Below are 19,874 nucleotides of genomic sequence, written 5' to 3'. Positions count from 1 at the left end.
ATCATGCACAAGAATACATTAGAGAAAGACTGGTTCCTCTCTGTTTGGTTCTTGCAGCTTATCTCTCAGCTTTCTGGGGATTTCTCTTTCACTGAACTACTTAACATCTGATATTATATTCATTATCTTATGCAAGTTTAAACTTAGGATTTATCCGGTTCTTCAAAAAGGGGAAGAAAAAGAAGAAGTTTGCTTGCAAAAGAAAATGCTCTTGCAACTGAGGTTATACATCATATTTGAACATAAAAACGATCAGAAATAATATGTACCATGAATTACAAAGAGCCAGAAAGATCCTGTGAATATGTACCATGAATTACAAAATGCCGTTTCAGGTGTACAAAAAGATTAAATTTGTTGCAAATACCATATGTAACATGAGAAGTCCCGCAAATTTTCTGTTCAATGAATAGAAATTCGAGCAGCTGCAGGATCGTAGTATGAATTCTATAAGTTTATATTCTTTGATATTCATATTCCTTCCTTCCAAATGTTCTTCTAAAAAAGCCACGTCTGCGTGCTTTCATATCCTCGACTGGAAGACAACAAAAAAATCAAGGTTAAATAGTCTGAGTTTTGTGATAGCTTTTGGAGGTATATAACATGCAAGGATCACTTTCTGTATGCTATATACAACACAGAAATCAGTGCAGTTGAGATCCATGATTGAGGATAATGTAAGTGATGATGACAGGCAAGAATACCTTTTAGTCTTCCAGCCCTGTACAAAGCTTCCTCAGCAATAGGCCTCCACTGCTCTGCACAAGAATAATTAATACCCAATCCGACGCTGAGACCTCGCAACAGCTGCATTGTTCGAAGAATACAAAATAGCTCCTCTGGGAAATTCTATAAGACAAAGATGGAACTAAAGTAAGAACTAAAGTAAGAACTCACAATAGTAAGAGGGAAAAAGTCCTGCAATCAGAATGGTATGATGACAAACAAGAAACCAGACATAAATCAAAAACAAAAAGGTAAACTAAAATTTTAACTAATGCATGTGCCATTGTGTATCTGCTGGTCTGTTTGAGTGGTGAGTTTATCCAACAAAAGGTACTGTACTTGGCTCATAGAATGGAGAGATGTAATGCTTGGCTCCTCTACTGCCACATGCATATGTTCTTATTTGACAGGATGATCCTATATATCACAGCATCAAACAGCGTAGTATTCAGTAAAAGGATATGTATATTGATTCTTACAAAGTAATTGCTTGCCTCTCAGGCATATCCAATGACCATGCCTAGCATTAACTTCTTTTTTCTGAGAGTTGAGATACTGAAGAGCTTCATGGTCAAAGTATAGCATGAATTCGTGCAGAAGCAAATAATGATGCCAATTGCACGAAGTTTAAATAACCGCATAGAACTCTTTGTTACATGTAGAATAGTTTTTTCTTTATTCATTTAGTTTCTTGCGAAAATTGACAACATGATTGGTGTTCTTGGCTAATGATGCCACTTATTCCAATCTCGAAGGTGTCACACTCCACCTCAGATATCTCTTAAAAGTCTGGAAGGCGCATTCACAAGGGCTTCCATCATCCTTTCCTTGACTTCCTTAAATGCTCTAGTGGTAGACCATGTTAGATCAGGATGTTAGATTTATGAGTTACTTATGGAAGGCTTTATAGGCACATGATAGCCACGAAATTGAAGTTCTCGATAGCTTACCATCATCCGATTGATTGTTGTACCTTTGAAAATCTTTTACAATTTTCAGTGGGGGAACATAACAAAGGAAATTGAGATTCCATCATTCTTATAGCTCAGTTAAATACAATAATTCCATCGGAAAGCTTCTACAACATGAAAAAGTACATTATTAGTTCAACTAAACCATATTAAGAAAGAAAGAACAAACAATCTCTTCTTACACATTCATGCTTCATAGAGAGAAAACCGCGAATAATGGATCTATAAGTACTCTGTTCAAAATTTTTATATTTTATCCATTTGATATTTCCAACAAACACGATTCATTCATGTAATATATAAATATTAACATTCTTCAAAACACAGATAGGTAAACGCATTAGGATATCTGTCACATAACAGATATTAGTTAAAGAAACAAAAGAACCATGTAGCATATCCATCATACAGATGCTCATTCATTTGGAAGTTTACAGAAATGCTCTTTCCTAGTTGCAGTTAAGTGCCTCATTTCTCAGACTGAAGTTATTACCAAATCACCACTATGACATGAAACAACTAGAATAAACACATCAACAGCAAGAAATAGTTGCAGCAACTTTAGTGAATTGGAATACAAATTCTTCGCAGCAGAGATACCAACAGTTGAAACTTATTAGAATCCAAACTCTATTAATATAAGAACACACCAAATCTTCAAGATCCAAAATATTATTTTCTTCCAGAAATGGGTTCATCTTTTTCATTCAAACCAGCAAATCAGAAAGATCCAAAGTTATTCAGTAAAAGAATCCATTTATTTTTTTCGCACTTAGACGACTACTCATAAATACACTTTAACACCATATTCCTATGGAAAAAAAAATCTGATTTTCTACCCGTTACCAGATTTATCCAGGTGATGAAGGAATCTGGTTGTGAGGTGGTAATGATTGTTGTGCTAAAGGGAGGGTAATGCTTGGGGGGAAGATTAAGGAGTTGAACTTAGATCTCGTGCCCGAGAACTTATCGATCCATTGACGGGACTCATCGGTGAAGCTGAAGGTGTGATCTTCGAGGAGCTCTGCCTTGAGCCAATGGTAGACGTTGTGGGGTGGCTGCCGATGAAGAGGGAGAAAGACGAAGGCAGTGGCACATGAAAAGGGAGAGAGATGGAGGCTGCCATTCCAATTTTTGATTGAATGGGGAGAGAGGTGGAGGTTAGGGTTTAGCTAGGTAAGGTATATGTGTATAAGATATCCCGATCCAGATCCGACCAACTAATGTATAACTGTATCTGGATCTGAATCCAGATTCGGATATTTTTTAAAACTTCTATCCATATTTGGATACGGGATCAGGTCAGATTAATTTGACCCGTTTTCATCCCTACATATGACACAGTACTCCTCCATATATATCTGGTTTTGACCTTAACAATTTCCCTTTTCTACCCACACACTGAAAAGACAGATACTATTTTGGATAAACAAATAATATCTATTACTAAAGGAGGAGCTCACAGTTTCCTAATCCAATGGAGAGATCATCTAGATTATGATAGCATGTGAATTACTCGTGATAAGCTATAATAAATTGATCAAAATTTATAGGAATACTATCAGAGCCGTCCATCGTCCCACTCGATCGAGTCAAGTTTGTCCTACTCTTAGAGAGTTAGTGCGAGCACAAATCCCAAATCATCAATTAGACACGTGTATAGTCGCAAGTATAGGAAGCCTTGGTTGGGTGAAAGATTATGAGAGAGAGAGAGAGAGTTTTATGTTTTATTTGTTGGATACTTTGGTCTTGTTTTGTGAAGATATTTTAGTTTATTTCTTTTTAGTTGTTGCCTATATAAAGGCTTGTAAGGCTTTGCTAAAGGGTAATGAATAGTTATTAATTTTAAGAGCTTCCTCTTATTTTCTTTTGTCGATAGATTCTAACACCCCATTAGTAGATTTCACGAGTTCAGTTACCATCGTTTAGTGGACTCTGGACACCCCATTGGTAGATTCTTATGGTTTGCATCATCTGGAACATTGTTTTGCATTACTCAACTTGCCTTATTGAACCTTAAAGATAGTAGGTAACCTCTCAAAGTCCGTCAAAGAATCAACGGTTCATGAACCATTTCAATTCTCACTTAGATAAGGTCGGATCTCTTGGCAACCTAACTTTCCTCTTTCAGTTGAAGGGAAGTCCGACTTGAACCAAGACTCTCGCTACCTAAACTCGAGACTTTTCGACTACTGACCAGGGATTACTACTCTTTTCCCAAAACCTCTAGTCTTGAATTACAGATCTTTACCAACCTACCGATCCACTAGCTGACATGTTCTTGCTTCCACTAATCATCCTTTCTTTTCCACCACCTATCTCTTTGTTTTTTCTTCCTCTTCCTTCCTAATAAATTTGACTTTAGCTGATTTGCTTTCTCTTCATCCAGGTTATTGTAGAACACATCATGGATGACCGTGCCGTAAGAGAGGGAGAGAAAAAGAGAAGGGAGACTAGTAGCGCTTCATTGTCGTCGCCGCCGATAGCGAGCGACTGCGACGACGACGAAGAGTCTTTAGTGAAGTGCTGCTAGGAAAGATGCCGTGCAGCATCTCTCGTGCGGTCGTGTCACATGCCAGTCGGCATGGTCATTGTTGGTACACATTACTCTACTCCAAATCAGCTCGATATGAAGCCAGAAATAACACCATCAGTATACATGTCTGAAATCACATTTAACCCTCCGGATCCAAAAGCCAATGTTTAGGCATTCAAAGCAGAACACTGGATTGGGGCCTTAGGAATGTTTTAACTCGAAGCTTCCATGGAACCAACAAAAGTTTAAAGATGTTTACCAATTCTTCAAAACATAAAAACTTGGAGAATAATGGATCCATCATTGCTATTCAACATTTGCAGTTTTGCATAATTAATGGGTTTCAACTTTCAAGATGGCATTTCATTTTCTTTTAAAGTAAGAAGAGAACCAATAATCAACAGAAAAAAATTCTTACATAGTAGTTGCTCTAGTATACCAAGTTCCCCAGCCACCCTGCCATTGCTCTCCCACTCCCCCATTTCTTCTACAACCTCTTACCTATGTTTTGCCATCTCTTTTATACTCTTCTTCCTCCAGCACAAGAAGCTATGCACCCCATTTCCCCTTCCTCTTTAATCAAATAACCAAGATCCTAGCCATTCTTAGTCTTAATTTTATACATAAAGGTTTCCTATAATCTCAATGCTAAATGCCATAGGTACAATGACTGAAATCAACAAGCAATTAGGACAGCATAAATTTTTTTAAAAAAAAAGGACTAGCTAAATTGTAACTGCAATAGTTCCAAGGTAGTTGCAACTTGCAAGTTACTTCTGAATGGATGTACCACAAAATGCTAACAATACACCATTAATTGTCTTAATCATTACTAGTATATACCTGAACGGCCACTTTGTTTAGTGAAGAATCTTCTGAGAACGGTGACATAACAGTTACCCCAGGAGGAAGTTTAGTATCAAACATCCTTAGGGCTAAAGTAAGCAGTTCTTCTTGTCCATTAGCACATGTGCTCAAGGTCTCTATACCAAGCTCCCTGTTAGATAATATAAGACATAAGGATTTAACTCATATATATTTATCTGATGGTGAACCTTTTTACTTGATTGTTATGACCCAGGCAAGACATGGAATGATTTTTTAAACGTTTTCTTGATACACCCATTAGCATATTCGACATGCAATTATACAATTAGGGAAGGGAAGGTATGATACTTGTAACTTTGTGCAGCTCTTGATGAGTCTTTGTCAGCAATTGCAAGAACAAGATTTGCATATCCAAGCCGTAAGTTGTCAGATAGTTGCTTCACTTGACCATAATCGAGCAAGGCAACCTGATGGGAAAGGCAATAGGAGGAAAAAAAAAATTCCATGGGACCTTAAGAGCTAGAAATCTGCAAAGGCTTTAATGAGTGCAGAATACAACTGCAAGTAATAAACAAGAGGCTGAAGGTAAATAGATACTCCAAATTCATCACAGTGAAGAACTTGCCTCTGAGTCCTTGCATACAAGGATGTTTCCAGGATGTGGATCTGCATGAAAAAAACCATCCTTCAAAATCATTTGTCCATAAGCAAGTGCCAGGTTTTTCAAAATTTTCCTGCATTAAAACAAACTTCGCAAAATGAAATCAGGTATTTGTTCTTATTAATTTTGAAAAAATCTAGCTTGTAAAAGATTTCATCATCTCAGAATATTGTTTAATTAGGAAAAAGAATGTTAGCTAATATTCTTTAGAAATTTAATAACTATGCAGATACCTGAATACTGTAATGTGGGACACAATTGGCTATCTTCAGTTTTACCAGCAAGAATAAAGCTATACAACCTATTGTTGCCAATTATATAACTCAGATCCTCAGATATGAGAACAAGCTAATACCCTCAGTAATTTTGAAAATATTTGACCAATTTAGATAGCTCAACTCAAATGGTTTAAAATCCTAAAAGAAATATACAGACTAGTGTTGTTCAAATATATACTCATTTATGAAACCATAATTAGATTACTTTTTAATTAAAGTCCATATCCTTCTCATATTATTTTATTTTGGCACAACACAAGAATTTCTCAAGAGGATTTAGCTTCAATTGGGAACTGAAACTGACTCAGCTTGTCCCCATCATGTTGCCCTCAATTGATCTTGACAGCTCTCTCATTTTGTAGATTCATTTGCCACATGTTTAATCAACAATCTAGGTGGTACTAGTACTATGTTCTTTTCAATCTGAAAACAAGTATATAGTTGCACATTCCATCATTGTTTACAAGACTGCTATGTCATCTAGCATCAGAAATCTCTAATTACAATTGTAGTCTAAAGTCTAAACCACAATCACATCCCCATTATGTTAGTTTCTATGTACTTTAGGACAACCTTAATATTCTTGTTAATCAAACTATACTTCGCACAAGTTTTAACTCTCCATGAGAGACCTCCATACTACCTTGTTGGCAAGAGCCACGAGACACGTAGCAGTGCACATACCATGCCATAACTCAGCCCAATGGGCACAACCAATGACACAGACCAAGCTCTAATATGGATTGAAGTTTTGACCATCCCAACCGGGATCGGCCGAAACTGATTTGGCTGATCTTGATCCAAATTGTCTAAAAAGGATTGGCCTATGAGACCATACATACTAATTTTTTGGATGGCATATCCTAATCCCCAAACCGATACTTAGAACCTTGCAAAGTTGTAATAACATAGATTTCCATGCTTAGCATGGGGCTTCAATATTGTCACATGCTTTGAAGATCTTTTAGAGATGTACACAAGTTTAAGTAACTACCTATACTTAATTATTTATTATTTTATGCTAGTCACAGATTAAGTCTTTTCTTTATGACATAATATCCACTGACGACTTCATTAAAAGGATAGCTAGCTAGCATTAATCTCATATCCAATGACCTGCCTTGATTAAACCATTTGAGCCCAAGCATCTTAGGAAGAATCCTAACCTAAAGTGCACCTTAATCATTATAAACACAAATCTGAACTTCATTACCTTTAAAAAATGTCTTATTTAAGTGATAACTTCTCCAAACTTGTATTTAAAACTTACAGCAGGGGAATCGTAGGTACCACAAAAAGCAAAAGAGGTAAAAACTGTCTGCGACAAACTGGCCACAGTAGAACACATATTCCACATGATCAACAAACTAGAAACAAAATAAAGAACTTGTATAGTCAACTTTAAAAACCTTTTAATTAATATTTACGGAGTTACTAATCTGAAGCACATATTTATCAGATCTTACTATCACTATAGCAATATTTTATAGTTAAATTATCCATAGTAGCACAGATAAAGAAAATGAGAAAACACTCTGTAGAATGATATAGGGGCTTACTGTTTTGCCATTGCTGCAATTTTACCACCAGGATCTATGCCCCTTTTAGCTATTTCATGGCCAAGATTCATTATTGGGGTCCCATGTATAAACTCCATTATTAAGACCTTCCTAACCAAGTGATCCAAAATGTAGAAATTATATGGTTGCAAACTTGAAATAGTTAAGAAATTTAGTGAAGCAAGTTGATAAGGATTCTGTGTTCAACTATAAAGAACAGTAATTAATGAAGCAAGTTGATAAAGGAAATTCTCATTACAGCAACTCTGAGTATCCATCAAAATATCCTTATCTATTAGGCTACAGATATAGCATTACAACATTTAATACCTTAACAGCATAAGACAACATAACCATAAACTAAGAACTAATTAAAGAGGATTGCATGTCCTAAAAGGCTAAAAGTTGTAAAACAGAATGTGGGAAACAAATAAAAATGAGGCAAGCCATATGAGACAATGAAGATTATATCAACTGACTTTGGATTCTTGACAGGAAAAATTCCACCTACTGGTTCAAAATTCCATGGGAGAGTAAGGGTCTTTCTGTAAGCAACACTCAAAACCATACTGAGGATGAATATGAGAAAGTTTGTTCTTGGATGCGACCCAAGGAAAGCTCAGAGTAGATGTATGTGCCTATGTTTCTTGGATGATTTCTCATATGCATAAGGAGGTTCAAATGTTATATTATCCAGAAGTTTACTTATAGGTTTAATTGATTACCTTTTCAAAATAAATCTTCTTATATCCCACTACCTCTTGTTATCACATATACAGAGCATTAGCCAGAGTATCTATTAATGGATCCCATAATAGGCAAATCAAGGACGAGTTATTTTATGATCCTGTCCTCTGCTTTGCGGTTAAGTGAGAGTGAAGAAAATGTATCACATGAATTGATGGTTCTCAAATTGTGTGCTTATGCCTTTCTATACATGAATTAATGGTTCTTGGATGCTTTTCAGTTTTCGCATTCATAACAAAACATAAGTAGGTGATCTGAGTTGGTTATCACTTGTAGCAATTGTATCTTGCTTTCCACCTTCAAGGCTTCAATTATTTCTAATGAAAAAGTAAGATTTTGAAAAATATTTAACATATATGCTTTGTAAGATTTGTCTTTCTTGATCAAGTAGCTTCAACATTTTCTTGCAGCACAGATATGTTAAAAAGTGCTTATTATCCATCAAAACAAAAAAATCCAACAGAATCATCAAATCTTGTTTATCCATGTATGATATTTAGTGACTCTCTTGAAATTTGGATGATAAATAAATTATGTTTGGAAATCACATTAAATGAAATGTTCATAACAGCATGATAGTCCTAGCTGCACAAGAGCTTTTTATTGGATATCATTCATGGATAACTGGTCTTATTGAAGTCAAGGACTAAGAATTGAACATAATATATACAGCATACATGCAGATGATCATCTTGTATCTTCTGGACAGTTTTCCAAAATCTTGGAAATTAGGCAAAAGAATATCTGTATATCTCTCACTGTGTCATATACATGTATCATGTGCTTATCTGACACATGTTTTAGGTTAGAAAGAAAATGGCTAATGATTTATCACTTGCTCTAGTCTTTAGTAGCAGTTGTTACACCATACCTGGTCACCATGCCAGGAATCACTCGGGGCACCAAAACAGGAACTTTCTTGTTGTTAGCATTAAAGATAAGTCTTATTCTTTCCATAGCCTCAGCTTCTCGCAGAAAATCAAATTCATATCCAACCTTTTGCAGGCATACAAGATTCAACAAGAATAAGAAGCGATGGACAATTAGTAGCAATCTAATTCATTATAATTAAATGATATGGTAGGAACCATAAGATAATGTGTGTGCACTTTGCAAGCAACAACAAGATTTTGGAAAGAGTGCAGTGAGCCAACTAGGAAGTAAGAAAGCATCTTCTAAGCACTTAAAAATGTAAGGAAGAAATGTACTTGTTTAGAAGCTTGTTCACCACTTACAATTGAAATCTACAGAGCCAGTTTTTTTGGAGATCATATATCCAAACCTAGTTAAGCCATGTTTAACCCCTATCTCCCATTACCTAGAGTAATGTTGTGTAGAGGGCCCCATGACAATTGCATTTTACAGCATCAGCTTAGGGCACTTAGAGTTGCAATCAAAATGATTTGTCTAGAATTTTGAACATAGCTGTAAAGATTGGCATTGTCTTGACTCTTGAGCACACGGAAGTGTAATGATTGGCATTGTCTTGAATGTCACTGCTGTAAAGATTGGCAATGTGAAGCCAGAATTTCTTTATGCATGTCAGAAGGTTATTGCGACATCTTAGCTGTAATGGATTTTTTTTTTTTTTTTTTGCAGTTGCAACTGTGCAATGTTGTTAACAAAAAAATATGAAAGAGCAATGTTGTTAACAATCAACTAAGATCTTTATTTTGCCAGAACTTGGCAAGAACTGTCTCAAGCAAAAAAAAATGACAATAAGAAATAGGAAAGAAGTTTAAGAAGCATTAAACAAAATAGTGATATACCTGCTTCTCAATCTCTTTGGTGATCGAAAACAGATCAAACTTGATATCTGTCTTTTGCAAAAACAAGACAAACGCTTGCACATTCTGGATATCTATCATCATTAAATGATGAACTCCTGGATGTTGCACCTAGAACGTTTTGTGGACGTTAATACCTATATATAAAATTGAACATGGAAGAAATTGTATAACTGAACCTTTCTATTGGTCCTCACCTTGACAGCAACATCAGTCTTTGTACATTTAAGTCTTGCACGATGAACCTAGGATAAGATATAATTATTGTATAATATGAAAAAAAAAATGTTACCATTCTATGATATAACATATTGAACAATGTAAATTTTCCACATCCCATTCAGCATACTGTTATATGTACAGGGTGTAAAAGAGGAGGGCTGGTGAGCTGAGGTAGGCTCAGGATTAGATCAAAAACTATTAGAGCTAAGATCGAGCCTAGCTAGGCTCATTTCAATACTGAGCCAAGTTCAAGCTTATTTTGTGCCTTGATTCAACTATTCCAACCTGATGGGTTGACATCGATGAATAGTAACTAAAATAAAAGAAATAGATATGACACCAATATTAGAAGATTCAGACATGTTCAAGCATTTGATGCCAAAAATAAAAAAAATTGAAATAAGGGATCACTTCCAGAAAAGTATTTTTTTTATCCTAATCCAAATAAAAGATACTAGTACATAACATATTTCAGACATAGCTATCCAACAACAAATTGCTCTGCTTCATTCGCTTTCTCTTTAGTCATCCCTGGAGACGCTAGTCAGGTGTACGTATTTAGTTCACGGGCGATTTGCATTAGCTGACTGAACATAGCATCAAGGTGGTCACTTCCGGAAAAGTAATTTTTTATCCTAATCCAAATAAAAGATACTAATACATAACGTATTTTAGACATAGTATCACCACTTTGAAATTGCTTAAATACTAAATAGCTAGCAATTTCCTAATTCAAATTCTCAAATTCTTTTGTTGAATGAACTGATCACCTAGTACCATTATGAAACCAAAAAGATGATACACTATCACTCCACAGAGTGATATTAGAAGTTCACTTTGGTCCAACATTTATAGAACAGAAGAATTGACAGGAAAAGAAAAAGAATAGACTCCATGTGATACATCTCAAAAGTTGCAGCACAAATTATCTTCCTGAATAATACACATAATTTTCATATCCATCCTCAATATGCAGAGGATCCTCTGCTCTCTTCCAAAGGATCTTTATCAGCCTAGGAAATAGAGTTAAGATTGTGTAAGATCTCTTCTTAAGTTTTCCTATTGTAATTCAGAAGATCTTGGTAATCTTCTAAATTGGCAGTATTGTAATCATCATCCAAGCCATCTCAACATTATGAGGGTGGGAAGAGCAAGACACAGAGAGGACAAGTGCACCATCTTGGTAGTTTAATACAATTGTGAAATATGCAAATGGTTTAGACAAGAGTTCCCCTTTCACCTTTGTTGCAACTTTCCAAGTCAAAGTATAATAAAAACTACAAGTGAAGTTTAATCTCAATTAATAGATTCATAAACGAAAATTTAGCGAGGAAACTAACAAAGATGGTCATTATGGCGTATGGTCAGTCTCAACTTATCTTGTGAAGATCGTGAAAGTTATGACAAACCTGTGCAATTGAAGCAGATCCAACAGGGTCAGCATCAAAACGTTCGAAGACTTCGCCAAAACCCTTTCCTAACTCCTCCTCCAGTATTTGCTGAACCACTTCGATTGAGGTGGCAGGAGCCTTGTCACACAATGTGACGAGTCTTCTCACCCAAGCTGCAGGGGCCAAGTCAGGCTTACCCAGAATTTGAGCACCCTGATTATAATTCAATGGTATGAAATATCAAAATCAACCCTTCAGCGTTACAAAGATATGCAATTAAAATAAGGACATACATCACCAAATTGTTCCACATGCTGAAATTATTCAAAAATAACAAGACAGCTGTTATCTCTGACTTAAAAATTGGTGCATAAAATGATCACGGAAGGATTCCTTCCAATTAAAGTAAAAAAAACGAGTTTCAGAAGACAACATTAGTAAGTTCCCAAAGAGATATTTTCTACATCTAATATAAGATGCTATTTAGGGGATGCAAATCAAGTTTGAGAAGAGAGGAAGCAAATTAAATTTATTTCCTCAGACAATAATAGATCTTCCGAACATTGGTCATTTTCTGTTACAGAAACTACAAAACACCGACAGCATGAACAGAAGATAGCCAAATGAGCAACCATTGGATAAGTTTTCTAATGCTTCAAAAGTTACTCCTTAATCCCTCACACCCTCGGAGAAGCAACCAGGGAACAAGGTAAAACCAAAAAGTTCATGTCTTGAACCATACTATCCAATAACTCTTCCAAAATATAAACCAAAACATCACATACTATACCAAAAAATAGAGCTTTTTGATCCAAATAAATAACAAATCATCCCATAAACCAAACAGATCAAGAAAGGCACCAACTTGGTACCTTTAGAAAGAGCCCGCCAAGCTCAGAGCAAAGAGAATACATCTTCTCGGCCGCAAGCTCGTGCTGCCTCTCCCACATTGCCTCTCTCTTCTCCTCATCCTTTACGAACCCAGTTCGCAACTGACAAATCTAAACAACATCCAACCAAACCAGTTCAAGAATCTCAAATAAAACCAGTCTACAGTAAAAAAGAACAGAGACATATATACATATATAATATATGGAGACAGAAAGTGAGAGAGAGAGAGATAGAGAGAGAGATAGAACCTTATAGCCTGTATAGATATCAACTGCCCGAACCCAAAACTGGAATGAGCGATTCCAAGGCGTGATGCGTGTGGCGATCCTTTCTTGGAACTCTTGGATGCTAGGAGAAGGCATGGCGAAGCGAAGGACTGGAGTGCCTCTCTACTGTTTGATGCTATGTGTCAAAAGAAAGAGATATAGAGAGATTAACTCGCATGTGGTTGAGAAAGACGAGGAGTGGCCAAGTAGGAGAGGATTTGGATTTTGGAGAAAGCAAAGCATTGCCCATAAATTTTTGCACAGAAAATTACAATCTTTTTCCACACTTGGAGTTCGCTTCTTTCATTTGTTCTTTTGGTAAAAAACGTTCCGTATCTTCTTCGTATATTTGGGTTTCTAGGTACAGAGAATTTAGAGAGAGAGAGAGAGAGAGAGAGAGAGAGGACCACTGTATGATAGGAAAAAGGCAAGAAACAAGCACCTCAGATCGTCAAAGAAACAACACCAGTGGTATGTTTTTTTTAAGAATACCCCTCCAAAGTTTTCTTATTTACATATATACTCTTCTAAAGTTTATATTTGCACATGTATACCCTTCTAAAATTTATATTTGCACATGAATTATGACTCGGTATCACTTATATCGTTACTTGGAGAAGAAAAGATTTGATAGAGGTTGAGAGGGAGAGAGATTAGAATAGATTGAGAGAAAGAAGAGAAAAGTAAAATTATAAGCAATATCACCATTAAATTAAGATTGGGTTGAGATTAGGATAGAAAGATGTGGGGATGGAAACAAGGAGAGAAATTGAGAGAGAGTGGTAGTTGGAGAGAATTTAAGAGGAAGGAAGAAATGTTGAGAGAAGAGGAGAAGTGACTTATTCTAGTATAGTGAGATCTATATTAGTTTAGTAATTAAATAGTAACTTATCTTAATATTAGTTTACTAATGCATATTTCTCAATAAAATTATTTTATAACCATCAGCTTATATCAATTTAATAAGAAAATTGAATTACAATTTGCCCTTGATGGATATTACTTCAATTAATTATAACTTTAATACTACTTTCCCTCTCTGTCTCTCTTCTCACAATTTTTTTCTAATAAATAAATAATTTTACCTTTGAAAGTATATCATTGCTATCATCCTCTCACTCTCTCTCCTCACAAGTCTTTTTTAATAAAATATTTTCTAAACTTTTTTTTTGAAATAGGAGCTAGATTCAGCTGGCCTATCCCCCTAGTTGGGTTAAAGGGATCAAAAGACAAGCAATTACAAAAATTTGGGGTATAGGTTCGTTCTGACCCAACAAAAGAGCTTAAGACGCAGTCTTACCCTATTTGGCCATCCAGTCCACCGCACGGTTTTCTTCTCTAAATACATACAAAAGACAATAATTTGAAAAAGATCTGAGAAACATTTTGCACTCAGCAACTCGACTTCAGAGTTTCCACGGACAATCGATCTCCACCTTTATGATCTGCACAAGTTCGAGCGAGTCGGTCTCAACTTCCACCAAGTTGAGTCCCTTTGCTAGAACCGGCCCAAGCTGGAGGGCCTAGCTTTCAGCCAACAACATGGAGTCCCTAGCGTAGGCTCCAAGGCCACTTTCAGAAGAGCGCCTTCCTTCGACCGACCGAAGCACGCCTCCAACTCTCCCTTGGTAGTCACCCTCCGAGAATGCACCGTCCATGTTCACCTTGACCAATCTTGAGAACGGGGCCATCCATCTACACCCCCTCCTAGGCTTAGCCGACTTGCTCCCCGAATCGAGTGGCTTGGCATAATCCTGAGTGAGCTCCGCTGCTTTATGCACCACCGTTCTCGGTTGTTCATTGTCTCTGAGAAAGACTCTAGCATTCTGCTACTTCCAAACCATCCATAGAGTTGCTCCAATGAGCACCTTACGAGCGACATCCTTAGCCTAATCCCGATGCCACTCCATGCAAAGCCAGTTGAAGTCTACATTGCACCCTCCATCGGATTCCCATCCCTGATCTGTAGCCAACTAGGCCCACACCTCCAGGATATATCTGCATGAGAAAAAAAGGTGTTCCATGGTCTCCAGACGAATGCCACATAAGGCACAATTATCGTCAAGTCCAATTTGGATCTCATACAGATTGGCCCGAGTGGGCAATTTGCCTCAATAGAGTTTCCATGTAAATAGTCGAAGTCTCATTGCCATCGAAAGCTACCATAGGATTTTCTACCCTCCCAGCTAGGTTGGCGGCAAGGAAGAAGGTGTAGAAATATTTTCTAAACTCTTTTTTTTTTTTTTGAGTGCAAAGAGCTGAGGTTAGCTATTTATTGAATTTTGCCGCCACGTGTCAGTGTCGGCAGTTAAAAGCTTACATAGTTCCGGTGGAGCGTTGCTTAGACGCTCCACTTGGCAGTAACCCGATGCCACACTGGCCCTCGCTGCTGCCCAGTCAGTGACCGAGTTGGCTTCTCTCCCCACATGGGATAACCGGACCTCACCAACGCCATTGGCGAGCTCCGCACATTCGCGCGCCAGGTTACGGACGCGCCATGGCCCGAGCTCGGGCTGCTGCAAGCATCTGATGGCCTCGGTGCAGTCCGACTCTATCTCGAGTCGAGAGCCTCTTCTCGCCATCTTCAACGCCAGTCTAATGGCCCAGAGTTCCGTTTGGAGCGCCGAGGTACCCGGGCACGGCTCCCATCCCGCCTGAAGAAACTCTCCGTCGGCATTTCAAAATATGGCCGCTGCTCCGCCTTGGGGCGCGCCTGCTTTTAGTGCTCCGTCAGTGTTGGCTTTGCTCCAGCCCGGCTCCGGCGGTTCCCAGGGCTTCCTTATCTTCCTTGGCTTCGGGTTCTTCTTTTTGTTTACGCACCGGTACTCCGCCATTTTGACCGCGGCCCGGACCACGGCTAGTTCCGGCGACCGCTTTCCTCTAAACACAACTCTGTTTCTGCTCTTCCACAGTGACCACAGCGTGCATGCTATTAAACCTTTTGCCCGTCCATCCTCCTCTGCGCTTGCGTTCCACGCTTTGGTGATCCATTCTTGATCGATCTCCGCAGTCTCCAGCCTCTCTCTGGTGCCCAGGGTTTTCCATACCTCCTTGCTGTATCTGCACGAGAACAGGAGGTGCTCACTTGTCTCACTGAACAGACCGCACATGGCACAAGGATCCTCGGGGCCAACGTGCAAGTAGTGGAGGTACGCTCGCGTTGGGAGCCTACCCCACAGGAGCTTCCAGCAGAATACTCTGATCCTCGGAGCCACCTGCAGTTGCCAGAGGTTACTCCACCCTGCCCAGAGTTGGTCACTCTGAGGAAGCAGGGACTGGTATATCGCCTTAACCGAAGGCGTCCCCCTTGGGTGCGGCCACCAGATCCATCTGTCCTCACTGGTGGCGGCACCTATGGGGAAGGTTGCGATCTCGAAGGCCAGCTCCATTCCTGCCTCTCTGACCAAAATCCCCAGATTCCTTTGGTGTTCGCAGGTGAGGTCTGCCACACTCAGGTTTTCTTCCATTAGCCTAGGTGCCAGGACCCTTGGCAGTCTGGACCACGGGACCTCATGCAGCCATGGATCGAAAGTGGCGAGTGCCTTTGCCGTTCCCTATCATCACTCGGCATCCCATTCTTAGCTGAGAAGCTGTTTTGGTGAGAGCTCGCCACATCCATAATGGTTGGTGGGTCTTCGTTATCTCCCACGGGTGCAGTCTCCCGTATTTGGCCTGCATTATGTTAATCCATGGCGCCTGTTCCCTGTTTAGCATTTTGAACACCAGCTTACCCAGGTGGGCAGTTCTGGCTTATCTAAGTCGCCGGACACCGAGACCACCCTGGCGCTTGGCCTGCGTCACCTGCGCCCAGTTCATCAGGTGGAGGCCGTGGCCATCCTGGTTTCTCCAAAGGAAGTGACGGGCTTTTTTTTCTATCTCCTCCAGTACCCCATCCGGCACCCACGTGCTGCCAAGCCAGTAAGACGGGATCGCTAGCAATGCCGCCTTGATCAGGGTAAGCTTGCCAGCCTGGGAGAGGAGCGTCCCTTTCCAGCCCGCTAGCCTCTTGTCAATCCTCTCCACCAGCTCCAGATGCTCTTTCACCTTCACTCGCCTCCCCGAGATGAGCACCCCGAGGTATTTGAACGGCATGCCAGCCACCTTCAGCCCTAGCTGAACACTAAGCTGGCTGCCATCTTCAGCTCCGATCCGATTGGACAGATACAGCTCCGACTTGTTGTAGTTCACCCTCTGGTTTGTGATGATCTCATATTGGCTCAGGCTCTCGAGGATGCAGTTGGCGTTCTCCGGCGAGGCTTCCAACATGAGTAGCAGATCATCTGCATAGAGCAGGTGGGACAGCTGCACATCTCGGACCCGATAACCTCGCAGAAGGCCTCGCGCCGCCTGCTCGTTGATGAGACCCGATAGCACTTGCGTGACGATGATGAAGAGGTAGGGGGATATCGGATCGCCTTGTCGCAGGCCACTCCTAGGGGTGATCCAGGTGGTCGGGCACTCGTTTATCAGCAAGGCGAACCTGGGGGACGCTATGCACGCCTGCACCCAATTGCACCACCGAGTTGGGAAACCCATCTGCCGTAGCGCACCCACCACAGCCGGCCAACTGACCCTATCATAAGCCTTCTCCATGTCCATTTTGATCATCATAATGGGTTGTCCGCTTTTGTCCGTGGCCATGGAGTGTGCCACCTCCTGGGCAGCCAGCGTGTTGTCTTCTAGGCTTCGGCCGGCGACAAAAGCCGCCTGCTCCGGGCCGATAATTTTGGCCAGCACCACCTTAAGTCTATTTACCATGACCTTCGCGATAACCTTGTAAATGACATTACAGAGTGCGATCGGTCTATAATCCGCCACCTTGAGGGGGTGCTCCTTCTTCGGGATCAATGTTATGAAGGTATCACCCCATGCTTTTGGCATGGCCTCGCTGATGAAGAAATGGCCGACGGCTCGGCAGAGGTCTTCACCCATGGTGTTCCAGTACTTGATGTATACTTCGGCTTGCATTCCGTCTGGGCCGGGGGCCTTCCCTCTCGGCAGGCTCCACGCCGCTTCCTTAATTTCCTCAGCCGTCACCGGCCTCACTAGGTCTGACGCTTCCTCTGTCGAAATGGTAGGGAGTGTTGGCCATTCCATCCTTCGGGGGTCTGCCTCTTCCGCTTCTCCCCAGAGCCGTTGGTAGAAGGATTTGAAACAGTGGATCACTTCGGCTTGCTCCTGAACCCAGCACCCATCGTCACTCTGGATGCCTGCAATCATGTTGCGACGGCGTCGCAAGGTAGCCGAGATGTGGAAGAATTTCGTGTTTCTGTCACCTTCCTCCGTCCACCTTAACCGGGATCTTTGCAACCATTTGATGTTGAGCTGCCTGTTTAGGGCTATCTTGCAGTTGTAGAAGCTCCTCAGGCTCTGCTGGCCCGCCTCCGGCAGCATGCCGTTGGCGTCTAGCTCCTCGAGGTCAGCCAGCTTCTGGTTTGTGACCTTTAGCCGTCTCTCCACGCTCCCCACTGTCGTGCGATTCCAGTTGCTCAGGCTTCTTCTCAACTCACTCAGTCTGTGAGTGAAAGCTTGCATTGGGTTGCCGCCGGCTCGCCGCTTCCAGGAGTCTTGGATGATGTTCTGGCACTCCTCATACTCCATCCAGAGGAGCTCGAACCGGAATGGTCGTTGGCTCCTCGTCGTTCCTGCCGGCACCGTGAGGAGCAGCGGCGCATGATCTGAAGCTCCCCGGTCTAGATGCTGGACTTTGCACTCCGGATGGTCACTGACCCATTCAGTGTTGGCCAGGGCTCTGTCGAGCCGAATCCAGATGCGGCGCGAGCCTTGTTGGTTGTTACACCAGGTGTATGGAATACCCTCGTAGCCAAGGTCGCACAGCCCCGTCTCGTCCACAAACCGCGCAAAGGCCTTCCCTTTAGGCCCGAGGGCGACCACCCCGCTGCTTCTCTTCTCCTGTACAGACAGGAACGCGTTGAAGTCTCCCATGATCGCCCACGGCATGTTGATGGACGCTATGTTCTTCAGCTCCTCCCAGAGTTCCTGCTGCCCTTCCAGAGCGGTGCTAGCATACACGGTGGTCCAGATCCAGGTTTGTCCGGTCGTAAGGGTGATCGTGAGGTGGGCAGCATACCTTGATACCGCTGCCACATCAACCCACCCTAGATCCTTGTTCCATATGACCAGTATGTCCTTGTTCTAGAAAACATGACCATTCTTTATATCAAATCAAGCATGCAATGCAGCATGTCCATCTCTTTTGCAAACCTCCTCATGGTTTTCTTTTGAAAGGATTTCTTGGAGGCTTGTGTTTTCTCTAATCACCATATATTAACACTGAATTTTAGCTTAATATTAGAATATATCTAGACAGTGATAAGAAATTAAATGCTATAGCCATGGTCCATACAAATACAAACTTGGGTTTGTTTGTTTTTACATAATTGCCACTGAAAACTTAAAAAAAAAGGGATAATTGCTATTACTTCTTTAAGAAACATTTAATGAAGTAGCATGATTGATATTGGGTAATGCTAGATAGTTTTAAAACTATTGCAAATAATGCATATAAGGGCAAAATAGTCTTTTCTCAATCAGTTTTTTTTTAATTTTAACTATGATTAGTTATATTTAACCGACAGAATGATATTATTGAAAGAGCTCTATAATTTTAGTGACATTATGATATTTTGAAGAATGCCCAATTGTGATATTTGGAAAGTTTGTCCTAATAATTATGTTTTTACCAAATTGGCCCTCCTCATAAATTTATTTACTCAAATAATTTCCTCTCAAACTTTAATATAAAAAAAGGAAAGGAGTCTATTTTAAACACTTCAGCTGCCACTTCATATTTCTAATGGAAAAAAAAATACTTTTACATGAGTTGTAATGTAAAGCATTGAAAAATTCCATTGAAAAATTCAATGCTACTCTCTTTGATGTTTTACTCCTAATAGAGATTAGTATAGAAAGTGAGAACCTATACAAATTCCTTTTTAAATGGATGTATATGTTTTAGTTCGTTTAAGGCCGAGTCTAAGTCCTCTCTAG

The 19,874-nt window shown here is 40.1% G+C and overlaps 2 protein-coding genes across 5 annotated transcripts; both read right to left on the bottom strand.

Moving 5' to 3' along the window:
• Window positions 1-188: 188 nt before the first annotated feature.
• On the bottom strand, window positions 189-13,316 carry LOC140795443 (uncharacterized). Of its 4 annotated transcripts, none has more exons than XM_073147995.1 (12): window positions 12,846-13,316; window positions 12,579-12,707; window positions 11,725-11,919; window positions 10,291-10,338; window positions 10,076-10,204; window positions 9,178-9,302; window positions 7,560-7,670; window positions 5,687-5,795; window positions 5,410-5,528; window positions 5,077-5,230; window positions 705-849; window positions 189-535 (listed from the first exon to the last, which is right to left on the bottom strand). In XM_073147995.1, the coding sequence occupies exons 1-12, from the start codon at window positions 12,957-12,959 to the stop codon at window positions 456-458; spliced, it is 1,458 nt and encodes a 485-aa protein (XP_073004096.1). In that variant the 5' UTR covers window positions 12,960-13,316; the 3' UTR covers window positions 189-455. The 4 variants fall into 4 exon arrangements, 2 of the variants coding, with proteins under 2 accessions (XP_073004096.1, XP_073004097.1); XR_012110298.1 differs by lacking the exon at window positions 189-535 and adding an exon at window positions 1,677-1,804 and having other exon boundaries at window positions 717-849; window positions 12,846-13,281; XR_012110299.1 differs by lacking the exon at window positions 189-535 and adding an exon at window positions 1,677-1,801 and having other exon boundaries at window positions 717-849; window positions 12,846-13,281.
• A 2,225-nt stretch (window positions 13,317-15,541) lies between these two features.
• LOC140795052 (uncharacterized) lies at window positions 15,542-16,330 on the bottom strand. Its single transcript, XM_073147411.1, has one exon. The coding sequence runs from the start codon at window positions 16,328-16,330 to the stop codon at window positions 15,542-15,544; it is 789 nt and encodes a 262-aa protein (XP_073003512.1).
• Window positions 16,331-19,874: the final 3,544 nt, after the last annotated feature.

Source organism: Typha latifolia, chromosome 9 (genome assembly GCF_019914945.1).
Source record: "Typha latifolia isolate L0001 chromosome 9, TyphaL0001v2, whole genome shotgun sequence".
Classification (NCBI taxonomy): domain Eukaryota; kingdom Viridiplantae; phylum Streptophyta; class Magnoliopsida; order Poales; family Typhaceae; genus Typha; species Typha latifolia.
This window is presented reverse-complemented; position numbering and strand designations above follow the sequence as displayed.